At 38.4% G+C, this 17428-nt stretch overlaps 3 protein-coding genes across 3 annotated transcripts; all 3 read left to right on the top strand.

The window, feature by feature from the left end:
- Nucleotides 1-441: 441 nt before the first annotated feature.
- On the top strand, nucleotides 442-3021 carry LOC133710558 (endo-1,3;1,4-beta-D-glucanase-like). The gene is made up of 7 exons (XM_062136660.1): nucleotides 442-707; nucleotides 1053-1074; nucleotides 1487-1619; nucleotides 1960-2050; nucleotides 2256-2345; nucleotides 2505-2605; nucleotides 2728-3021. Exons 1-7 carry the CDS (start codon nucleotides 560-562, stop codon nucleotides 2866-2868), a joined length of 726 nt encoding a protein of 241 aa, XP_061992644.1. The 5' UTR covers nucleotides 442-559; the 3' UTR covers nucleotides 2869-3021.
- A 3228-nt stretch (nucleotides 3022-6249) lies between these two features.
- LOC133710556 (endo-1,3;1,4-beta-D-glucanase-like) lies at nucleotides 6250-9660 on the top strand. Its single transcript, XM_062136657.1, has 7 exons — nucleotides 6250-6478; nucleotides 7035-7056; nucleotides 8126-8258; nucleotides 8613-8703; nucleotides 8906-8995; nucleotides 9155-9255; nucleotides 9362-9660. The coding sequence occupies exons 1-7, from the start codon at nucleotides 6331-6333 to the stop codon at nucleotides 9500-9502; spliced, it is 726 nt and encodes a 241-aa protein (XP_061992641.1). The 5' UTR covers nucleotides 6250-6330; the 3' UTR covers nucleotides 9503-9660.
- Nucleotides 9661-9666: 6 nt separating this feature from the next.
- Nucleotides 9667-14036, top strand: LOC133710555 (endo-1,3;1,4-beta-D-glucanase-like). The gene is made up of 8 exons (XM_062136656.1): nucleotides 9667-9804; nucleotides 10072-11580; nucleotides 11794-11815; nucleotides 12325-12463; nucleotides 12843-12933; nucleotides 13044-13136; nucleotides 13316-13416; nucleotides 13657-14036. The coding sequence occupies exons 2-8, from the start codon at nucleotides 11433-11435 to the stop codon at nucleotides 13795-13797; spliced, it is 735 nt and encodes a 244-aa protein (XP_061992640.1). The 5' UTR covers nucleotides 9667-9804; nucleotides 10072-11432; the 3' UTR covers nucleotides 13798-14036.
- The last annotated feature ends 3392 nt before the right edge of the window (nucleotides 14037-17428 follow it).

Raw genomic sequence — 17428 nt, 5'->3', positions numbered from 1 at the left:
CTCACCGTTTAGCAAAATGGCTTTGTTTGGAGTCGGGGCCTTTTAGTTCATTCAGTCAGTATTTATAGAGTATTAGAGTTCCAGTGTGAAGTCTAGTGGCTATTTCTGTGTTAGAGATGTTGCCCAAAACTCGTTGTAACCAGTTCATTATTAATGAAGTTCTTCTTTGATCAAAAAAAAAAAAAAAAACATAGGCATTTTGACTCAACCATTGGAGATGCACCGCAAACTCATACTAATTGGTGCAACAAAACAGAGGCCAACTGGACAAGCACATTACCACAATATTCTCGTATAGGATTGTCACACTATCAAGTATCAACCTTTAATGAAATTCCGGTAAATCTAGAGCAATCTATAATAATAATATGATCAAACTCAATACGACGTTAGTGATGATGCAAATACATACTGCCAAAGGTACTTTTTCTCCCACCCTACGTTTCCAAATTGGCGACTTTGGAATTTGTGGTCAGCCAGTCCCACATTGGTACTTGGTACCAGTTCCCCTCCTAGCTCGTTGTCAGTTGTGTTGGTTGTGAGAAAGACAGAAGAAATAATGGCAGGCCCTCAGTGCTGCTCGAACCCACCGACCCTGAACCCAACCAGTGGATCCGGCCACGTTGAGAAGCTTGGTGGTCTCGACTCCTATCTCACTGGCTCTCCTGACTCCAAGCTTGCCATTGTTCTTGTCTCCGACATTTTTGGTACGCACGTTGGGTAGTGTTGAATTTTGGGATGAAATGGGTATTTGCAACTGCTCTATGACATTAAAGCAGTATGTTTGCTGCCTTTATATGTGGTTTGCTAGTTTCTTTAGTCTACTGTATATCTCTGTTTCCCCAGTTCTTTCTTCTTTCTTCTTTCTTGTTGCTGTTTTTGTTTTCCTTGATTGGTTACATTTGGAAATTTGAAATTGGCAATGGAGGATGTAGTGGTGTCAGTGTAAAAGAGCTGATAATTTGATCCTTCAAACTCTCTGTGGCTTCTGTGTAATTGCTTTGCTCTGATATTTACTACTTTTTAATATTGCATGGTGATTTGCCTTGCAGGGTATGAGGCTCCAAACTTGAGGTATGACTTATTCTCATAACTTTATCCCTACAGCTAACGTAGTTTCTTTGATTTAGTGTGATACATAGGTTATCTGGTCCGCTTTTTCTTGAACTTGAACATTTTTATGTCGTGCATCTTCTAATATCAAGTCTGGGCCATCGAACATTTGCTGGTTAAAGTTGATGACTTGGTAGACACTTCGAAAAATTTACTCAGAGTACTCTTTCAGGAAAAATGAATAGGATATAATAGTTCTATTTGCTATATAATTGTCGAGTTACTTTTTGTTCTATAGTAAAGGCTAGCTCCCATTCCAACATCAAATTTTTCTTCAAGAACAGTTGTATTATTCACCGAATCACTGTACAGTTTGCAATCTTGCTACATCTTTTTTGTTATAACTAATGGCGCCTGGCCTTCTTTTTTGTAGGAAGCTCGCAGACAAAGTTGCAGCTGCTGGCTTCTTTGTTGTGGTCCCTGACTTCTTTTATGGAGACCCTTATGTACCTCCAGCTGATGGATCCTTGGACTCTCTACCTACATGGCTGAAAGGTCATGGACCGGTATATATAGTATTTTGATATACGAATGTATAAGTTTGTTTATTTATAATTTCAGTGAAATCACAAGTATTCCTGTGGGATTATGGATTCAGATACTTATTGGGACTCTCATGTTGGGCTGTTTGAAGTTGATGTTTGTGGATTAGCTTCGTAATCCTATTAATGTTTTTGTTTGTAAACGTTATTTGGTTCTGAACTGCTGGGTTGTTTCCGCCAATTGTGACAAGGGTTCATATTTGAGGACTTGATAATTGTGGTGTTTTAAAAGTTGAGATACTATTGCAGTTATCAACTATGGTTGTAATTGATTATCTTTCAAACTGGTGCTTTGTATTTATAGGAGAAGCGATTTGAAGATGTTAAACTAGTTATTGGAGCTCTAAAAAGTCAAGGCGTCTCTTCAATCGGTGCTGCAGGCTTCTCTTTGGGAGGTGAGTTTACATTTTCCTTTCCTTTCATTTAAGGTGGGATGTACAAATCAGTTTTGGATTAAACAAAATTTTTTCATATATCAGACAGGATTTTTTAGGGGGCTCGCATTAGGACAGTATTTTACTTCACAATCTCAATACAGTAGTTCAACCAATATGGCAAATATTGTTTCAGTTTCATTGAATTGTTTTGTCCTGTTCTCAGCCAAGGTAGTAGTTGAACTTGCAAAGGGTGACTTTATCCAAGCTGCTGTTCTGGCTCATCCTTCTTTATTCACTGTGGATGATATCAAGGGTAAGAGTTATGTATTCAATAATCAAGAAATATCTGCCTAATCAGTATATCTTCATCATAGAGGAAGAGAAGAGTTGTGCTGTTCCAATTGTTGCAAAAAAAAAAAAAAAAAAAAAAACTAAACTCTGTTTCTTGATTTATTCCTGGAACTACTTTCAGCTGTTAAGGTTCCAATATCTATACTTGGAGCTGAGATTGATCAGATGTCTCCGCCTGAAGTCGTGAAACAATTTGAAGAGGCTTTGGCTGCAAAGTCTGAGGTAAAATATCCTTTCATCAAATTATAACACCAGGACCTGACAGGAAAGAGGCACTACTGTGGTATCCGGTAGTCATTGCAATTCTAGAGTTTGAAATGACTGTTGGTTTTATGGAATTACAGATCAAAAGTCATGTGAAGATATTCCCAAAAGTGTCGCATGGATGGACTGTGAGGTATGATGTTTCAGACAAAGAAGCTGTGAAGGTCGCTGAGGAGGCTCATAAAGATTTGTTGGAGTGGTTTGTGAACCATGTCAGGTGAATGATATCATCATTGTAGCAATATTTGTTATATTGTCACTTTAAGATGAGAACGGTGTGGGTCTTATGGTTTAGATAAGGGCTAGACATTTTATGTAGCAATAATTGTTTGTAAATTTGTTCCTTGGATTAATGCAATGTTTGAACTTTAGTATCTTTTTCTGTCATCTAAGATTAGAACAGTGTGCTAGCTTAGAGCTTATATTTCTGAAAAAGGGTGTAGCTGATGGAATAGTAGCTGCTACATCCATGGGAATAGGTTATGATGATGAAAGCACAAAACAAATCCACACAGGCAAACTCCTCCTCTGTACACCCACAGACCACCTGCATCTTTAGGAAATGAAACTACACGTTATAAGAAAAGTCGAAACAACTTTACCAGGATCGATATAAATTGTCAGTTAAAATCACCCTGATCCCATTTCCTCAGGATTATAAATGTACTGAATGGTCTCCCCCAAAAAGTGCAATACTTGAAGACTTGAATAATATTGATGATGGAATTTGAAGGATTACCAAAATCAGGTATGGGTTGAGGAGAGTATCATCTTTCCTGATCAATTTAGCCGGTTGGGATGGCCTCTTCCTGTATGGTCTCTCCACACTGGAGAGTTCTTGTTATATGGGTACGGGGGCCTGCATTTTATAACTTGGAACTTGAATGTTATAAGGTAAGTGAAATTGCTGTCAATATCGATATTGTATGACTAGTTATGAAAATTATTTTACCCGGAATATTGGATCAGTGTTTATTTGCTATTCAGTATGAGATCTTAGTCCCCTTCCACTGGTTACTAAGCTTCATACTCATGGTGGTTTCTTGTGCGCATGGTATGGGAAATTAAAGCTTGTTTCACTGGCATTAGCTAGCTAGCATGATTATTGTATTATTGACTGGTTTGTCTTTGTATAATTTTGAAAGAAAAATACTAATGGGTTGCCATTTGTATACTTGGAGCTGAGATTAATCAAATGTACATCTCCGCCTGAGTCGTGAAACAATTTGCATGATGAGATGTTTTGAAGAATATTTGATTGGACGAAGAAGCTATGAAGCCTTCTGAAACTTCTGGAGCTGTTCTTGAACCATTGCAAGCGAAATTGTCACTTGAGAAACAGTACCGCGTGGATCTGATGGTTAAGGGAAAAATTCACCAACGGTGTCTGGACACTTAGGGGACTTTCAGAATGATACCTGAACTTACAAAGTTATCAATGTGATACATGGACTCATTTTTTCGTATCAACGTCGTACCTATGACCAATTTCCGTAACGACTCCGTGACAGAAATTGGCCGTAGGTATCACATTGATACGAAAACATGAGTCCAGGTATCACATTGATAACTTTGTAAGTTCAGGTATCATTCTGAAAGTCCCTAAGTGTGCAGACACCGTTGGTGAATTTTTCTCAATTTTGCACGTGCGATGCACGTGAGTCACTTAATGAAGACAAAAAGACCGATTTATCCTCAAATTCTTTTTTTCTTTTTTTCTTTATTCTTCTTTCTTTCTTTCTTTCTTTCTTTCTTTCTTCTTCTTCTTTTCTGGTTTCTTCTTCCCCTGATTTGAATCATCAAGATTCAATTCATCTTGCTCGACCGATTCCCACTGCCGATCGCCGATCAAACACCGCCGCTGCGTCTGAATCCACCTTCATGCACCACAGATATTTCAGGTTCCCCCAACTTCAAATCCTATAGCAAATTGAAATTGTGCATTGAGGCTTCACCGCTCACTCCGAGTTCATCCCCGCCGCCGTCGCCAATGACTTGACCACAACAACCTCCACCACCGCACAACAACATCGTCCTCCGCTGCTTCTCGATTGGGTTTGGGGATAAGGACTGCTTCTTCCTCCACCGCTAGCGAAATCGTGGAGGCTCAAGGCCACATTCTAAGGGCCACCGGCTGGAAGGACTGCCACAGCAAGGTTTGCACCACCAAAGGCCCCAGGGACCGCAGCTTCAGGCTCGTCGCCCACACCGCCATTCAATTCTACGACATGCAGGACCGGCTTGGATACAACCAGCCTAGCAAGGTCGTCGATTGGCTAATCAAGAAAGCCAAGGCCGCAATCAACGAGCTCGACTAGCTGCCACCGTGGAACCCAAACTAAATTTATGTTCATACAACATTTTCTCCAACGATGCCGATATCCGCCGTGCAGGACACGCAGAACGTGAGCCTCAATTTCTCGATAGTGGAGGCTCCGAGTTCTTTGTCTACTAATCAGCGAGGCACAATGGTGGGTAGCAGCGGTGTATAAAAGGGGGTCGGAGGAGAGAACGAGAGTGGTGGTGGTCAAGTCATTGGCGGCGGCGGCGGGGATGAACTCGGAGTGAGCGGTGAAGCCTCAATGCACAATTTCAATTTGCTATAGGATTTGAAGTTGGGGGAACCAGAAACATCTGTGGTTCATGAAGGTGGATTGAGACGCAGCGGCGGTGTTTGATCGGCGATCGGCGGTGGGAATCGAATGAGCAAGATGATTTGAATCTTGATGATTCAAATCAGGGGAAGAAGAAACCAGAAAAGAAGAAGAAGAAAGAAAGAAAGAAGAATAAAGAAAAAAAGAAAAGAAAAGAAAGAAAGAATTTGAGGGTAAATCGGTCCTTTTGTCTTCATTAAGTGACTCACGTGCATCGCACGTGCAAAATTGGGAAAAATTCACCAACGGTGTCTGGACACTTAGGGACTTTCAGAATGATACATGAACTTACAAAGTTATCAATGTGATACCTGGACTCATTTTTTCGTATCAATGTGATACCTACGGCCAATTTCCGTCACGGAGCCGTTACGGAAATTGGTCATAGGTATGATGTTGATACGAAAAAATGAGTCCAGGTATCACATTGATAACTTTGTAAGTTCAGGTATCATTCTGAAAGTCCCCTAAGTGTCCAGACACCGTTGATGAATTTTTCCCTATGGTTAAATAAGCCCTCAACTTTTATAGCAATATTTGTACGTTTTCAAAATTCTGTTCCTTGGATTAATAATGCATTATTCGAATTTCAGTATCTTTTCTGTCATTTAAGTTGAGAAACTTCAGTATACATCTCTGAATGGCGATAGTATGCACTTCATCTATGAGAATGGACTAATGGAGCGACCATATTGTTATTTTATATGCATGGTGTTTTGTAAATTGTAGAATTCTAGATACTGGACAAGCACATTACCGCAATATTCTCATTATGGTCACAGTAACACTACCAAGCATCAACCTTTAAGTAAATTCCATCACATCTGGAGCAATCTACAATAATAATATTATGATCAATATCAATTTGACATATGACGTTAGAGATGATGCAAATATATGTTGCGACAACTACACCAAGTACACCTTTGTTCCTACCTTCTTTTTTAAGTTGTCGACTTTGTGGTTGACCAGTCCCCCTCCTAGCTTGTTGTCAGTAGTGTTGTTTGTGATCAGAGAAATATAGAAGAAATGTCAGGCCCTCAGTGCTGCTCGAACCCACCGATCCTGAACCCAACCAGTGGATCCGGCCACGTTGAGAAGCTTGGTGGTCTCGACTCCTATCTCACAGGCTCTCCTGAGGCCAAGCTTGCCATTGTTCTTGTCTCTGACGTTTTTGGTACGCACGGCACCCACCACTTCAAAATCTAATATTTCCTTCATTTGGTTGAGTATTCTGCTTTTTATGTTCACTATTTGATATGGGTTATGTTCTTTACAGTGAAACTGATGGTCTTTGTGTGCTTTTGCATCTTTGGTTTGGTGGGTTGTGATTTTCAGATTGTGTATTTTAGTGGGTTGCTCTGTATATGTCTGTTTGACTTATGAAAGAATCAATATTGATTCTTTCATCAGTCAAAGTCAATTAATCTAGCCTTGCTACTTTGGTAGTGTTGAATTTTGGCCATGAAATGGGTATTTGCAACTGCTCTGTGACGTTAAAGCTTTATGTTTTGCTGCCTGTATATGCTCTTGTTTCCTTAGTGGCTTAGTCTACTACATATCTCTGTTTCCTCAGTTCTTTCTTCTTTTTTGTTGCTGTTTTCGTTTTCCTTGATTGGTTACATTTGGGAATTTGAAATTGGCAATGGAGGATGTAGGTCAAACTTTCTGTCTAATTGCTTTGCTCTGATATTTTACCACTTTTTAATATTGCATGTTGATTTGCCTTGCAGGGTATGATGCTCCAAACTTGAGGTATGACTTATTCTCAAAACTTTATCACTACAGCTAATGTATTTTCTTTATTATAGTGTGATAGATAAGTTATCTGGGCTGCTTTGTCTTGAACTTGAACTTTTTTATGTTGTGAATCTTCTAATAACAAGTCTGAGGCATCGAACATTTGCTGGTTAAAGTTGATGACTTGGTAGTCACTTTGAATAATTTACTTATAGACTACTCTTTCAGGAAAAATGAATAGATTATATTCTATATGTTGAAACTTTGTTACAGCCATTAGTTTGAGATTTCTATTTGCTATACAATTGTCGGGTTACTTTCTGTTATGGCTTTTCCCAATCCTGTGAAAATCATCACTATGTTGAGGGGTCGTCAATGGGCAGGGCAGGGCCGGCCCTGCCCAAAATTAATGGGCTCGGGCCGGGCCGGGCAGGGCCAAAACATATTTTTTTTATTTTTCGGGCCAGGCAGGGCCGGGCTTCTCTTAAAAATCAAGGCCCAGGGCCTTACGGGCTTTTTAGGGCCGGGCCGGGCCGGGCTTTTTTGGGTGGGCAGGGCCGAGCCCATTATATTTATATGTCATAATATTTTGTTAAAAAAAATACAAAAAGCTATGAAAAAATTATGATATGTTAATGATTGACCAAAATAAAATACAAAATTAAAAAAACATATGACCTAATGCAATAATTAGTTCAATATAACTACATAAAAAGATATTAATACAAGAATTGAATGGGCTTTCGGGTGGGCTTATAAGGCCGGGCCGGGCGGGCTTTAATGGGCCGGGCCGCGGGCCGGGCCTGGGCTTTGAACCCTCCGCCCTAGCCCTGCCTCGTGCCCAATGGGCAGGGCCGAGATGGGCTTTGCTGCGGGCCGGGCCGGGCTTTTGCCCACTGGGCCGGGCGGGCGCCCATGGGCTTTTAGGCCCGCCCCACAGTATAGTAAGGCTAGCTCCCATTCCAACATCAAATTTTTCAAGCACAGTTGTATTAAGTATTATTCACTGAATCACTGTACAGTTTGCAATCCTGCTACATCTTTTTTGTTATTAACTAATGGTGCCTGGCCTTCTTTTTTATAGGAAGCTCGCAGACAAAGTTGCAGCTGCTGGCTTCTTTGTTGTGGTCCCTGACTTCTTTTATGGAGACCCTTATGTACCTCCAGCTGATGGATCCCATGGCGGTATACCTACATGGCTGAAGGGTCATGGACCGGTAAAGTTCTTCTATTTTGATACGGATAAATATGTTTGTTTATTTATAATTGCAGTGATATCACAAGTATTCTTGTGGGATTATTGAAGTTACATAGAAAGGTCTGATACTTATTGGGACTCTAATGTTGGGCTGTTTGAAGTTAATGTTTGTATTGTGGATTAACTTGGTAATCCTATTAATGTTTTTTTTTTAAATGTTATTTGGTTCTTAACTGCTGGGTTGTTTCCGCCAATTGTGACAATGGTTCAAATTTGAGGACTTGATGTGGTGTTTTAAAAGTTCAGACACTACTGCAGTTGACAACTATGGTTATAATCGATTAGTTTTCAAACTGGTGTTTTGTATTTATAGGAGAAGGGATTTGAAGATGTTAAAGTAGTTATTGAAGCTCTAAAAAGTAAAGGTGTTTCTGCAATCGGTGCTGCAGGCTTCTGTTGGGGAGGTGAGTTTTCATTTTCCTTTCCTTTCATTTAAGGTGGGATGTACCAATTAGTTTTGGATTAAACAATTTTTTCTCTTATTAGACAGGATTTTTTAGGGGGCTCGCATTTAGACAGTATTTTACTTCACAATCTCTATACAGTAGTTCAACCAGTGTGGCAAATATTGTTCACTTTCATTGAGTTGTGTTGTCCTGTTCTCAGCCAAGGTTGTAGTTGAACTTGCAAAGGGCGACTTTATCCAAGCTGCTGTTCTGGCTCATCCTTCATTTGTCACTGTGGATGATATCAAGGGTAAGAGTTCTGTATTCAATAATCAAGAAATATCTGCCTAATCAGTATAATCTTCATCAAAGAGGAAGACAAGAGATGTGATACTCCAATTCCTGGAAAGGAAAAATAATAAAGATAACTAATCTCTGTTTCTTGCTTAATTCCTGGAACTACTTTCAGCTGTTAAGGTTCCAATATCTATACTTGGAGCTGAGATTGATCGGATGTCTCCGCCTGAAGTTGTGAAACAATTTGAAGAGGCTTTGACTGCAAAGCCTGAGGTAAGAAAATCCTTTTATCAAAATCATAACACCAAGACCTGATTGAAAAGAGGCACTACTTGCAATTCTAGAGTTTGAAATGACTCTTGGTTTTATGGAATTACAGATCAAAAGTCATGTGAAGATATTCCCAAAAGTGTCGCATGGATGGACTGTGAGGTATGATGTTTCAGACGAAGAAGCTGTGAAGCCCGCTGAGGAGGCTCATAAAGACTTGTTGGAGTGGTTCGTGAACCATGTCAAGTGAATGGTATCATCACTGTAGCACTATTTGTTATATTGTCACTTCACTTCAAGATGAGAACGGTGTGGGTCTTATGGTTTAAATAAGGGCTAGACTTTTTATGTAGCAATATTTGTTTGTAAATTTCTTGCTTGGATTAATGCAATGTTTGAACTTGAGTATCTTTTTCTGTCATTTAAGATGAGAACAGAGTGAAAGCTTAGTAGCTTATATTTCTTTGAAAAAGGGTGGAGCTGATGAAATAGTAGTTGCTGCATCCATGAGGTTAAGTTATGATGATGAGAGCAGAGAACAAATCCACACAGGTAAACTCCTTCTCTGTACACCCAGAGGCACCTGCATCTTTAGGAAATAAACTAGAAGTTATAAGAAAAGTGACTGGGTTTTTATTTTTTATTTATTTATTTTATATATTATTTTAGTTATAATCCACCTTATGGCCTTATCCCACTTCCTCAAGATTACTGAATAGTCTCCCCCAAAAAAGCGCAATACTTGAAGTAAATGGCTTGTATTTAGTGATGTCCTGGGTGATGAATAATATCGTGATTATGGGGTTATGGATTTTGAAGGATTACCAAAATCAGGAGTGGGTTAAGGAGAGTATCACCTTTCCTAATCAATGTAGCCAGTTGGGACGGCCTCTTCCTGCATGCTTTATCCACACTGGAGAGCTCTTGTTATATGGGTACGGACGCCTGCATTTTTATGGCATGAAAGTTGAAAGTTATAAGTAAATTCTTTATCAGAATCGATATTGACTAGTTATGATGAAAGCGTGGTACCATTGAGATAGAATCAGAATAAAGGCAAGTGAATATTTTACCCGATAAGTGTTTATTTGCTATTCATTATGAGATTTTAGTCCCCTTCCACTTTTTTTTTTTGAAATACCCTTACACTGGTTATTAAGCTTCGTAGTTTTGGTGGTTTTACTGTGCGAATGGTATTGGAAATTAAAGCTTGTTTCACTGGCGTAAGATAGCTATTGTATTATTGACTGATTTGTCTCTGTATAACTTAGAAACAATAATACTAATGGATTACCCATTTCTGTACTTGGAGCTGAGATTGATCGGATGTACATTTCCGCCTGAGTCGTGAAACAGTTTGCATAATGAGATGTTTTTAAGAATATTTGATTGGACGAAGAAGCTATGAAGCCTTCTGAAACTTCTGGAGCTGTTCTTGAACCATTGCAAGGGATAATTGTCACTTGAGAAACAGTATGTGTGTGGATATTATGGTTAAATAAGCCCTTAACTTTTTAGCAATATTTGTACCTTTTCAAAATTATGTTCCTTGGATTAATGGACTGTTTGAATTTCAGTATCTTTTCTGTTATTTAAGTTGAGAAACTTCAGTATATGTCTCTGAATGGTGATATTATGCGCTTCATTCATGAGAATGGACTAATGGTGCGAGCATATTGTTATTTTATATGCATGGTGTTTGGTAAATGGTAGAATTCTCGACTCTGTTTCTATTGTAGGTTCCAACTTCTGCTAAGAATAATTTTTTTGTTATTTATGGATTTGACATTCTATGATTATTTTCTTAGACAGCAAACGAATCCACGTCAATTGAAAATGGAATTTGTTCTTAAAACTAGCTCGGATGATATTGGTTCTTGAAGATGTCAAACAGGCAATATTAAATTGCACGATGAACATCTTAAACTCCTTATAAAAAAAGAGAATAGAAAATAGAAATGAGGCTTGCCCTCAAAAGTCTGCCATGACGTCTGAGGTGATGCACATACATATTGACTAAAGTGTAGTCTGACCAAAATAGAATTCCCAAATGTTGCTGGAAGCTGTCTGCTTTTCCAACAATACTGTAAGCAGCTCCTAGGTCAAACCTTTAGTTTTTCCTATAAATAGAGAAAGGGAGTCTGTGTTTGCTCACTCTGTGATTCAGACAAATAGAAAGAATGTCAGGCCCCGCGTGCTGCTCAAACCCTCCAGCCCTTAACCCAGCAAGTGGTTCCGGCCATGTTGAAAAGCTTGCTGGTCTGGACTCCTATGTGACTGGCTCTCCTGACTCCAAGCTTGCCGTTCTTCTCATTGCTGACATTTTTGGTACTCCCCTAACATATCAAATCTCTCTCTTTCTTTCCTTTTGATTTGGGTTGCTTTCCTTGTGTGTATTTGATTTGGTGTTAGTTGTTTTGGTTTAAAGGGTACTGGCTTTTAGGGTTGATGGGTACTAGGTGTAGCACGATTGACTATAAATTTGAGTACTTGTTTCATGAAATCAGCTTTTGACATTTTCCATTTTGCTTTGCCATGCAGGATATGAAGCTCCACTCTTGAGGTATGACTTATTCTCATATCTGTTTTTCTTCAGGGAATTTCTTTGTTTTGCTTATAGTGTGATAGATAACTTCTCTGAATTGATTTTTCTGGAATTTAAACCTTGCTGATTGAATTTGAACACTTGCTGGTTAAATTTGAATACTTGCTCACTAAATAGTTAACAACCATTACTCCATTAGTTTCAGATTGTTCAACAGATATAGCAACTGTCAAGTTCCTGCTTGTATAGTCGTTTTCCTGATGAAAATAAGCACCGGTTTTTTGTTTCAAAACTTAAATGAAATATAATGAGAATAGTTCATCCTTTTCTAGCTTTGGACATCAGTCAACTGTGTTGACTCTAAACTGTAATGTTCATCCTTCTAGCTTTGAACATAGAAGATTTTTATTTTCTTCTTCAAAATATCATTATCTAATGTGTTATTCAACTGTATGATTATGTGGTTTGCGTCTTCATAGTTTTATATACCGTTTAACTAATGCCACCTGCCTGCCTTCTATTTAAAGGAAGCTCGCAGACAAAGTTGCAGCTGCTGGGTTCTTTGTTGTGGTACCTGACTTCTTTTATGGAGATGCTTTTCCTGGTGATGCTGGACCAGTTGGAAACTCTTCTGCTCTACCTATTTGGTTAAAGACACATTTACCGGTTGGTTCTTTTATTTTGATGCAGAAGTGCAGAACCATACATTCTTCTGTTTGTTTATTATCAAAGAGCTTTTGCAAGTATCTCCTGAGCTTCCGGAACTTAAATAAAATGTTCAGATACTAATTTTAAGATTCTCATTATGGGATGTTTTGAAGTTGAAAAATTGTGTGGATCCAGCTTGGCAGCCCCACTGTCACCGGTGTTTTACTGTATATGGTTTTTAACTGAGGCTGTTTCAACTTCTAATGACAATTTCTAAATATGAGGCTTTGCTATGTTAGTGTCTATGAAATTGCTATAACCAATTGTTGATCATTCAAACTTCATAAAAAAAAAAAAAAAAAAAAATTAGCTACTGAAATCGTTTGTGTATTGATAGATCAAGGCATCTGAAGCTGCAAAACCATTACTTGAAGCTTTAAAGAGTAAAGGTGTTTCTGCAATTGGGGCTGTAGGCTTCTGTTGGGGAGGTGAGTTCTTCTTTTGTTTTGTTTTTGATTTCGTGTAACTTCTATCACCAATCTGACATATGATATACCATATCAGTACATTGACATTGAATTATATGTTCTGTTCTCAGCCAAGGCTGCGGTTGAACTTGCAAAGTATGATGATCTTCTCCATGCTGCTGTCTTGTGCCATCCTTCATTCGTCACTGTGGACGATTTCAAGGGTAAGATTTCCGCATTAGTTATTCAAGAAATTTGTACCTAGTTAGAGTAATCCTTAATAACATATACTAGTGGAAGTGACAAAATGAGGTACTGCAATCCTTAATTTGCATAAACAGAGATAATAGTAACACTGTCTTGGTTTATTCACTTAATGATATATTGCTGGATCTACTTTCAGCGGTTAAGGTTCCCATTTCTGTACTTGGAGCTGAGATTGATCCGATTTCGCCACCTGACGTCGTGAAACAATTTGAAGAGGTTTTAACTGCAAGACCTGAGGTAGGAATATCTTTCATCAAAACAAATCTTCAATAACATTAATGCATTCATGGATTTCAATCATGGCCATTCCCTGGTCCTTGTGATTGACTGTCATGGGTTATAGGCAAAACATAACCTTCAGAGAACTGGCTTGTAAGGGCCTTGTGCTCAAGAGCTTGTCCTTGGTCAGATGAAAATGCTTAGCTCTTTTAGATTAGGGTTTCAATAGACTTAAACTGATTGTTCTTGCTGTAACAGATCAAAAGCCATGTGAAGATATTCCCAAAAGTGCAACATGGGTGGACCGTGAGGTACAACGCTGAAGATGAGGCCGCTGTTAAGTGTGCTGAGGAGGCTCATCAAGACATACTGGATTGGTTCTTTAGCCATGTCAAATGAATCGTATCATCACTCAAGTTCTGTTTTATTGTCACTTATGATGGGGATGGGATCAATATCTGTACCTTATCTTATCGAATGCTTTTTGTTTTATGATGATTCAATAATGGATGTAGTACTGCTCAGACTGGTATGTAAATCTTTATATGTACCAATATATGTGTGTACATTGCTTATGTAAAGGTTTACAGTGAGTATTGAATGAAGCTTGTAAAACTCCTAGCACTGATGTTTCCTGAGATGGTAAGACTCCAACTAATGCTCATTTAAGTTTGGTGATGCAGGTTGGTCTGTGCGGGTTATTGGTCAAAGTAGATTATCAATAACGTAGTTTTCTTATTACTGCAATACATTAAATGAAGTAATGAAATAAAAACATAACTGAAAATACTAGGACAGAATATGATTTTCTGGAAAACGAGGATTGCAGCGCACTGATCAATCCTTACTGGGCAGCAGAAACCAAAATAACAAACTAAACACCAGATTTTGGTTACGCAGTGAAAACCTCAAGTATGAGATTAAAAACACTGCGAGGCTCTTACTCTTGAGAACCCAAAATAAAGATCATCATATTGAAAATGATATGTTCTTTTACAAACTTTGAATAGCACTAGCTCGGCTATAAGATTCACACAAAATCTAATACAAAGTTTGTCTTCCTTCTAGAACTCCTTCACTTGAACGATCTTCAAATCTTGTTCTTCTTTCTTCACAGTCTCCCTACTGATCTCGAGAGAGTATTATGCATATGAAACTATGATCACAAACACTTATACATGGACCAAGTGTTTTGACTCTTTGTGAAGACACAAACTCAAACAAACATGCAAGACTCTATCAAAATTCTTGCCTCTATGGATGTGTGTGCAGACCGTGTATATTTTCTGCTCATATAATAGACCTGCGGCAACTACTCAAAGATGATGCAAAGATTCTACCCTAATTCCCAATTAATTTGGAAAGAAACTTCCCATATATGAACTCCAACAAATCTTAAGGGAAATCAATCAGGAATAGACAAGTCCTAAAAACCCTAGGGCATCAACACCACCATTTTAACACTCAGAAAAATCTTTTAAAGACATAAATACATAAAACCTAAAACCTACCTTCCAAAATCGGACTCCACATAAAACTGATGCAATTACCCGTGACTCTCCGAGATCAGTAAAGGGCTTTGTCATAGTTTTGTATGGGAATGCCAATACGATATGTACAAGAATTGTACCTACAATCTCCCCCTTTGGCATTCCTATACAAAACACATCTAATCCATGCAAACTCCCCCTCAACAAGTACAAGAGAGACATCACAATTCATCATCCATAATTTTCCTGAAACACTTATCACACAATTGGTAGAATTCACAAGATAGAATTATGATACCACTGATTAAACATAGCATGTAAATCCAACAGATCACACAACACATTTAACATCATATTCTCCCCCTTTTTGAATAGGAATGACAAAGGCAACTTACGGAGCGGAAGCACAGTAGACACTAGCCCCAGTCGAATCAATCAGAGGAAGATAGTCCAAGTATTAATACTCCCCCTAAGTGTGATCATGTTATGAAAGATGCAAGAATGAAATGAAAATACACAATGAGTGGGTTTGTATCCAAATGCCAAGAACAAATTTAATTCGCATAGCTTTTCCAACAAGAGCAATACCACTTAACCATAAACAAGAGTGCAACAAAATAAGTTCACACATGCGAATCGATTCCGACAACCACAGGGTAAGAGAGAGAATGATCGAGTATTCTATACCTCTTGATGTGTAGAGTGAACATATCTCAAGATGGGGTGTGGAATATTTGTGGAAACCTGAAAAGCAAAGCTCACATACGAAACACATCTAAGCACATAAACTTTATTCCCCCTTATAACACCGTGTGGGCATGATTTTGAATTTTTTCTTTTTGCCTTTCACACAAAGTTACATTTTTGCTCAAGAAGATTACGACCCATGTAACGAGTATTATGCTAGCAGCTCCCAAGTCAGATGACTTTAGGGTACTAGATGTAACAAGGACATCCCAAAGAGCACATCTACTCGAGTCAATAGTTTCACAATCCACCGGGGTGACCAAACCATTCCTGTTTCTTCCCAATCCTCATATCGTTCGTCACGACCGAGGCCTGTTTACTTTGGGAATAGCCTGGCCATGCTCCATAAACCAATAATTTTTTATTTTTTTATTTTTTTAATTTATTTATCAAGGAGCAACCAACAAGAGTAATTTCGTACATGAGCAATGAGAACAAGCCAACCATCAATTAAGACTTACCACCACTTAGAGTATGTGTGCATGTGAGGTTTCAAGATTGTAAAGAATAGGTTGTTCAAGCTCACAATTATAGAGTGACGTAAGTACAAGTTCAAAACGTGCTAGGCACCTTATTGCACATAGATTTAAAGAAAAGAGTATGGCCCTTGTCAATCTAAGTTCAAAATAATCTGTCAAACACTCGGAGATACAAACCACTATTTTTCAATTCTAAATTTCTAGAAACTGAACCTAACAATGCAGAGACATAAAGAAAATGCACCTATACTATCATGAAGACATACACCATGAATGCATGCAAAATGGATCAAATGAAGTGAGAGTATCAATACTTAGAGCATCCACCAACGGTGCTTCTAAGTGATTCAAATTGAGGTATGTAAAGGCCTAGTAAACAAATTAGCCAATTTGTGATCAGTAGGAACAAAAGCACGCTCAAACATATTATCAAGATTATCCATATGAGTAGAAAAATGATTATTTGAACCTTTTTTAATCCATATTTGCTTCTGCTTCATTTTTGGTTCCAGATTCACGGGGATTGAAGCCAGCTTTGCAATCCTGACGATCAAATTCAGACCCTCTTTCAACTCAGCTTGCAACGAGGCATGTGAGTTAACTCCCAACGTTTTCCTCTGATTTTGAGTAGCCCTGCGAAGTATATTGCATCTAGGACGTATGTGTCCTAATTTTCCACAATAATGACAAGTAGGAACAAAGTTTTTGGAGTTGTGAATATACCTGGGCTGATGCACAGAGGTGTGCTTGTCAGAACTTACCGAAAGATTTTTCTGATGTGAATGAGTGACTTCAAGAGGTTCTGTTCTTTCAGCCAACTTGGAGCCAGATGGTTTGTCACTAGGGCTTTGTAAATTGCTTGATGAGCTCTCACCTTCCATACTTTTTACAAAAATCAAAGGTTTGCATGACTCACGATTATACCCTAATCCTTCCTTATTACCATGGGCTTTGCCAATTCCCATCATCTTAGAGACTTTTCCAGACCCTATAGAGAATTTTTTCAAACTCTCCTTGACCCTCAATAATTCTTCCTGCAATTTTTCATTCTCAAAGGTTAGAGACACATTTAAGGAGGATTGAGCCTTTGTTTCAACCTGCAAAACCTTGATTTTGTTAATAAGCTCATCATGATCCTTGTCCCAATTTTGAGATTTGACCTCACCCTGTAAAACTTTAATCTTATCATCAAGGTTAGTATGTTCTTCTTCCCATTGTTTTAAAGAAGTATCAAATTTTTGCTCAATTTTCACCTTTTCCACTCTTAAAGATTCAATTTCTTCTTCAAGTTTTTTATTTTTTCGAAGAACAATT

The sequence above is a fragment of the Rosa rugosa genome, chromosome 5 (genome assembly GCF_958449725.1).
Source record: "Rosa rugosa chromosome 5, drRosRugo1.1, whole genome shotgun sequence".
Lineage (NCBI taxonomy): Eukaryota > Viridiplantae > Streptophyta > Magnoliopsida > Rosales > Rosaceae > Rosa > Rosa rugosa.
The sequence above is the reverse complement of the archived record's forward strand: the minus strand, read 5'-3'. Positions and strand labels throughout refer to the sequence as shown.

Coding starts and splice junctions, on each gene's coding strand:
- LOC133710558 (XM_062136660.1), top strand. CDS start 560: ATGGCAGGCCCTCAGTGCTGCTCGAACCCACCGACCCTGAACCCAACC. Junction 2,051..2,255: donor TGCAGGCTTCTCTTTGGGAG/GTGAGTTTACAT, acceptor TCCTGTTCTCAG/CCAAGGTAGTAGTTGAACTT. Junction 2,606..2,727: donor CTTTGGCTGCAAAGTCTGAG/GTAAAATATCCT, acceptor ATGGAATTACAG/ATCAAAAGTCATGTGAAGAT.
- LOC133710556 (XM_062136657.1), top strand. CDS start 6,331: ATGTCAGGCCCTCAGTGCTGCTCGAACCCACCGATCCTGAACCCAACC. Junction 7,057..8,125: donor TATGATGCTCCAAACTTGAG/GTATGACTTATT, acceptor TCTTTTTTATAG/GAAGCTCGCAGACAAAGTTG. Junction 8,704..8,905: donor TGCAGGCTTCTGTTGGGGAG/GTGAGTTTTCAT, acceptor TCCTGTTCTCAG/CCAAGGTTGTAGTTGAACTT.
- LOC133710555 (XM_062136656.1), top strand. CDS start 11,433: ATGTCAGGCCCCGCGTGCTGCTCAAACCCTCCAGCCCTTAACCCAGCA. Junction 11,816..12,324: donor TATGAAGCTCCACTCTTGAG/GTATGACTTATT, acceptor TTCTATTTAAAG/GAAGCTCGCAGACAAAGTTG. Junction 13,137..13,315: donor CACTGTGGACGATTTCAAGG/GTAAGATTTCCG, acceptor ATCTACTTTCAG/CGGTTAAGGTTCCCATTTCT.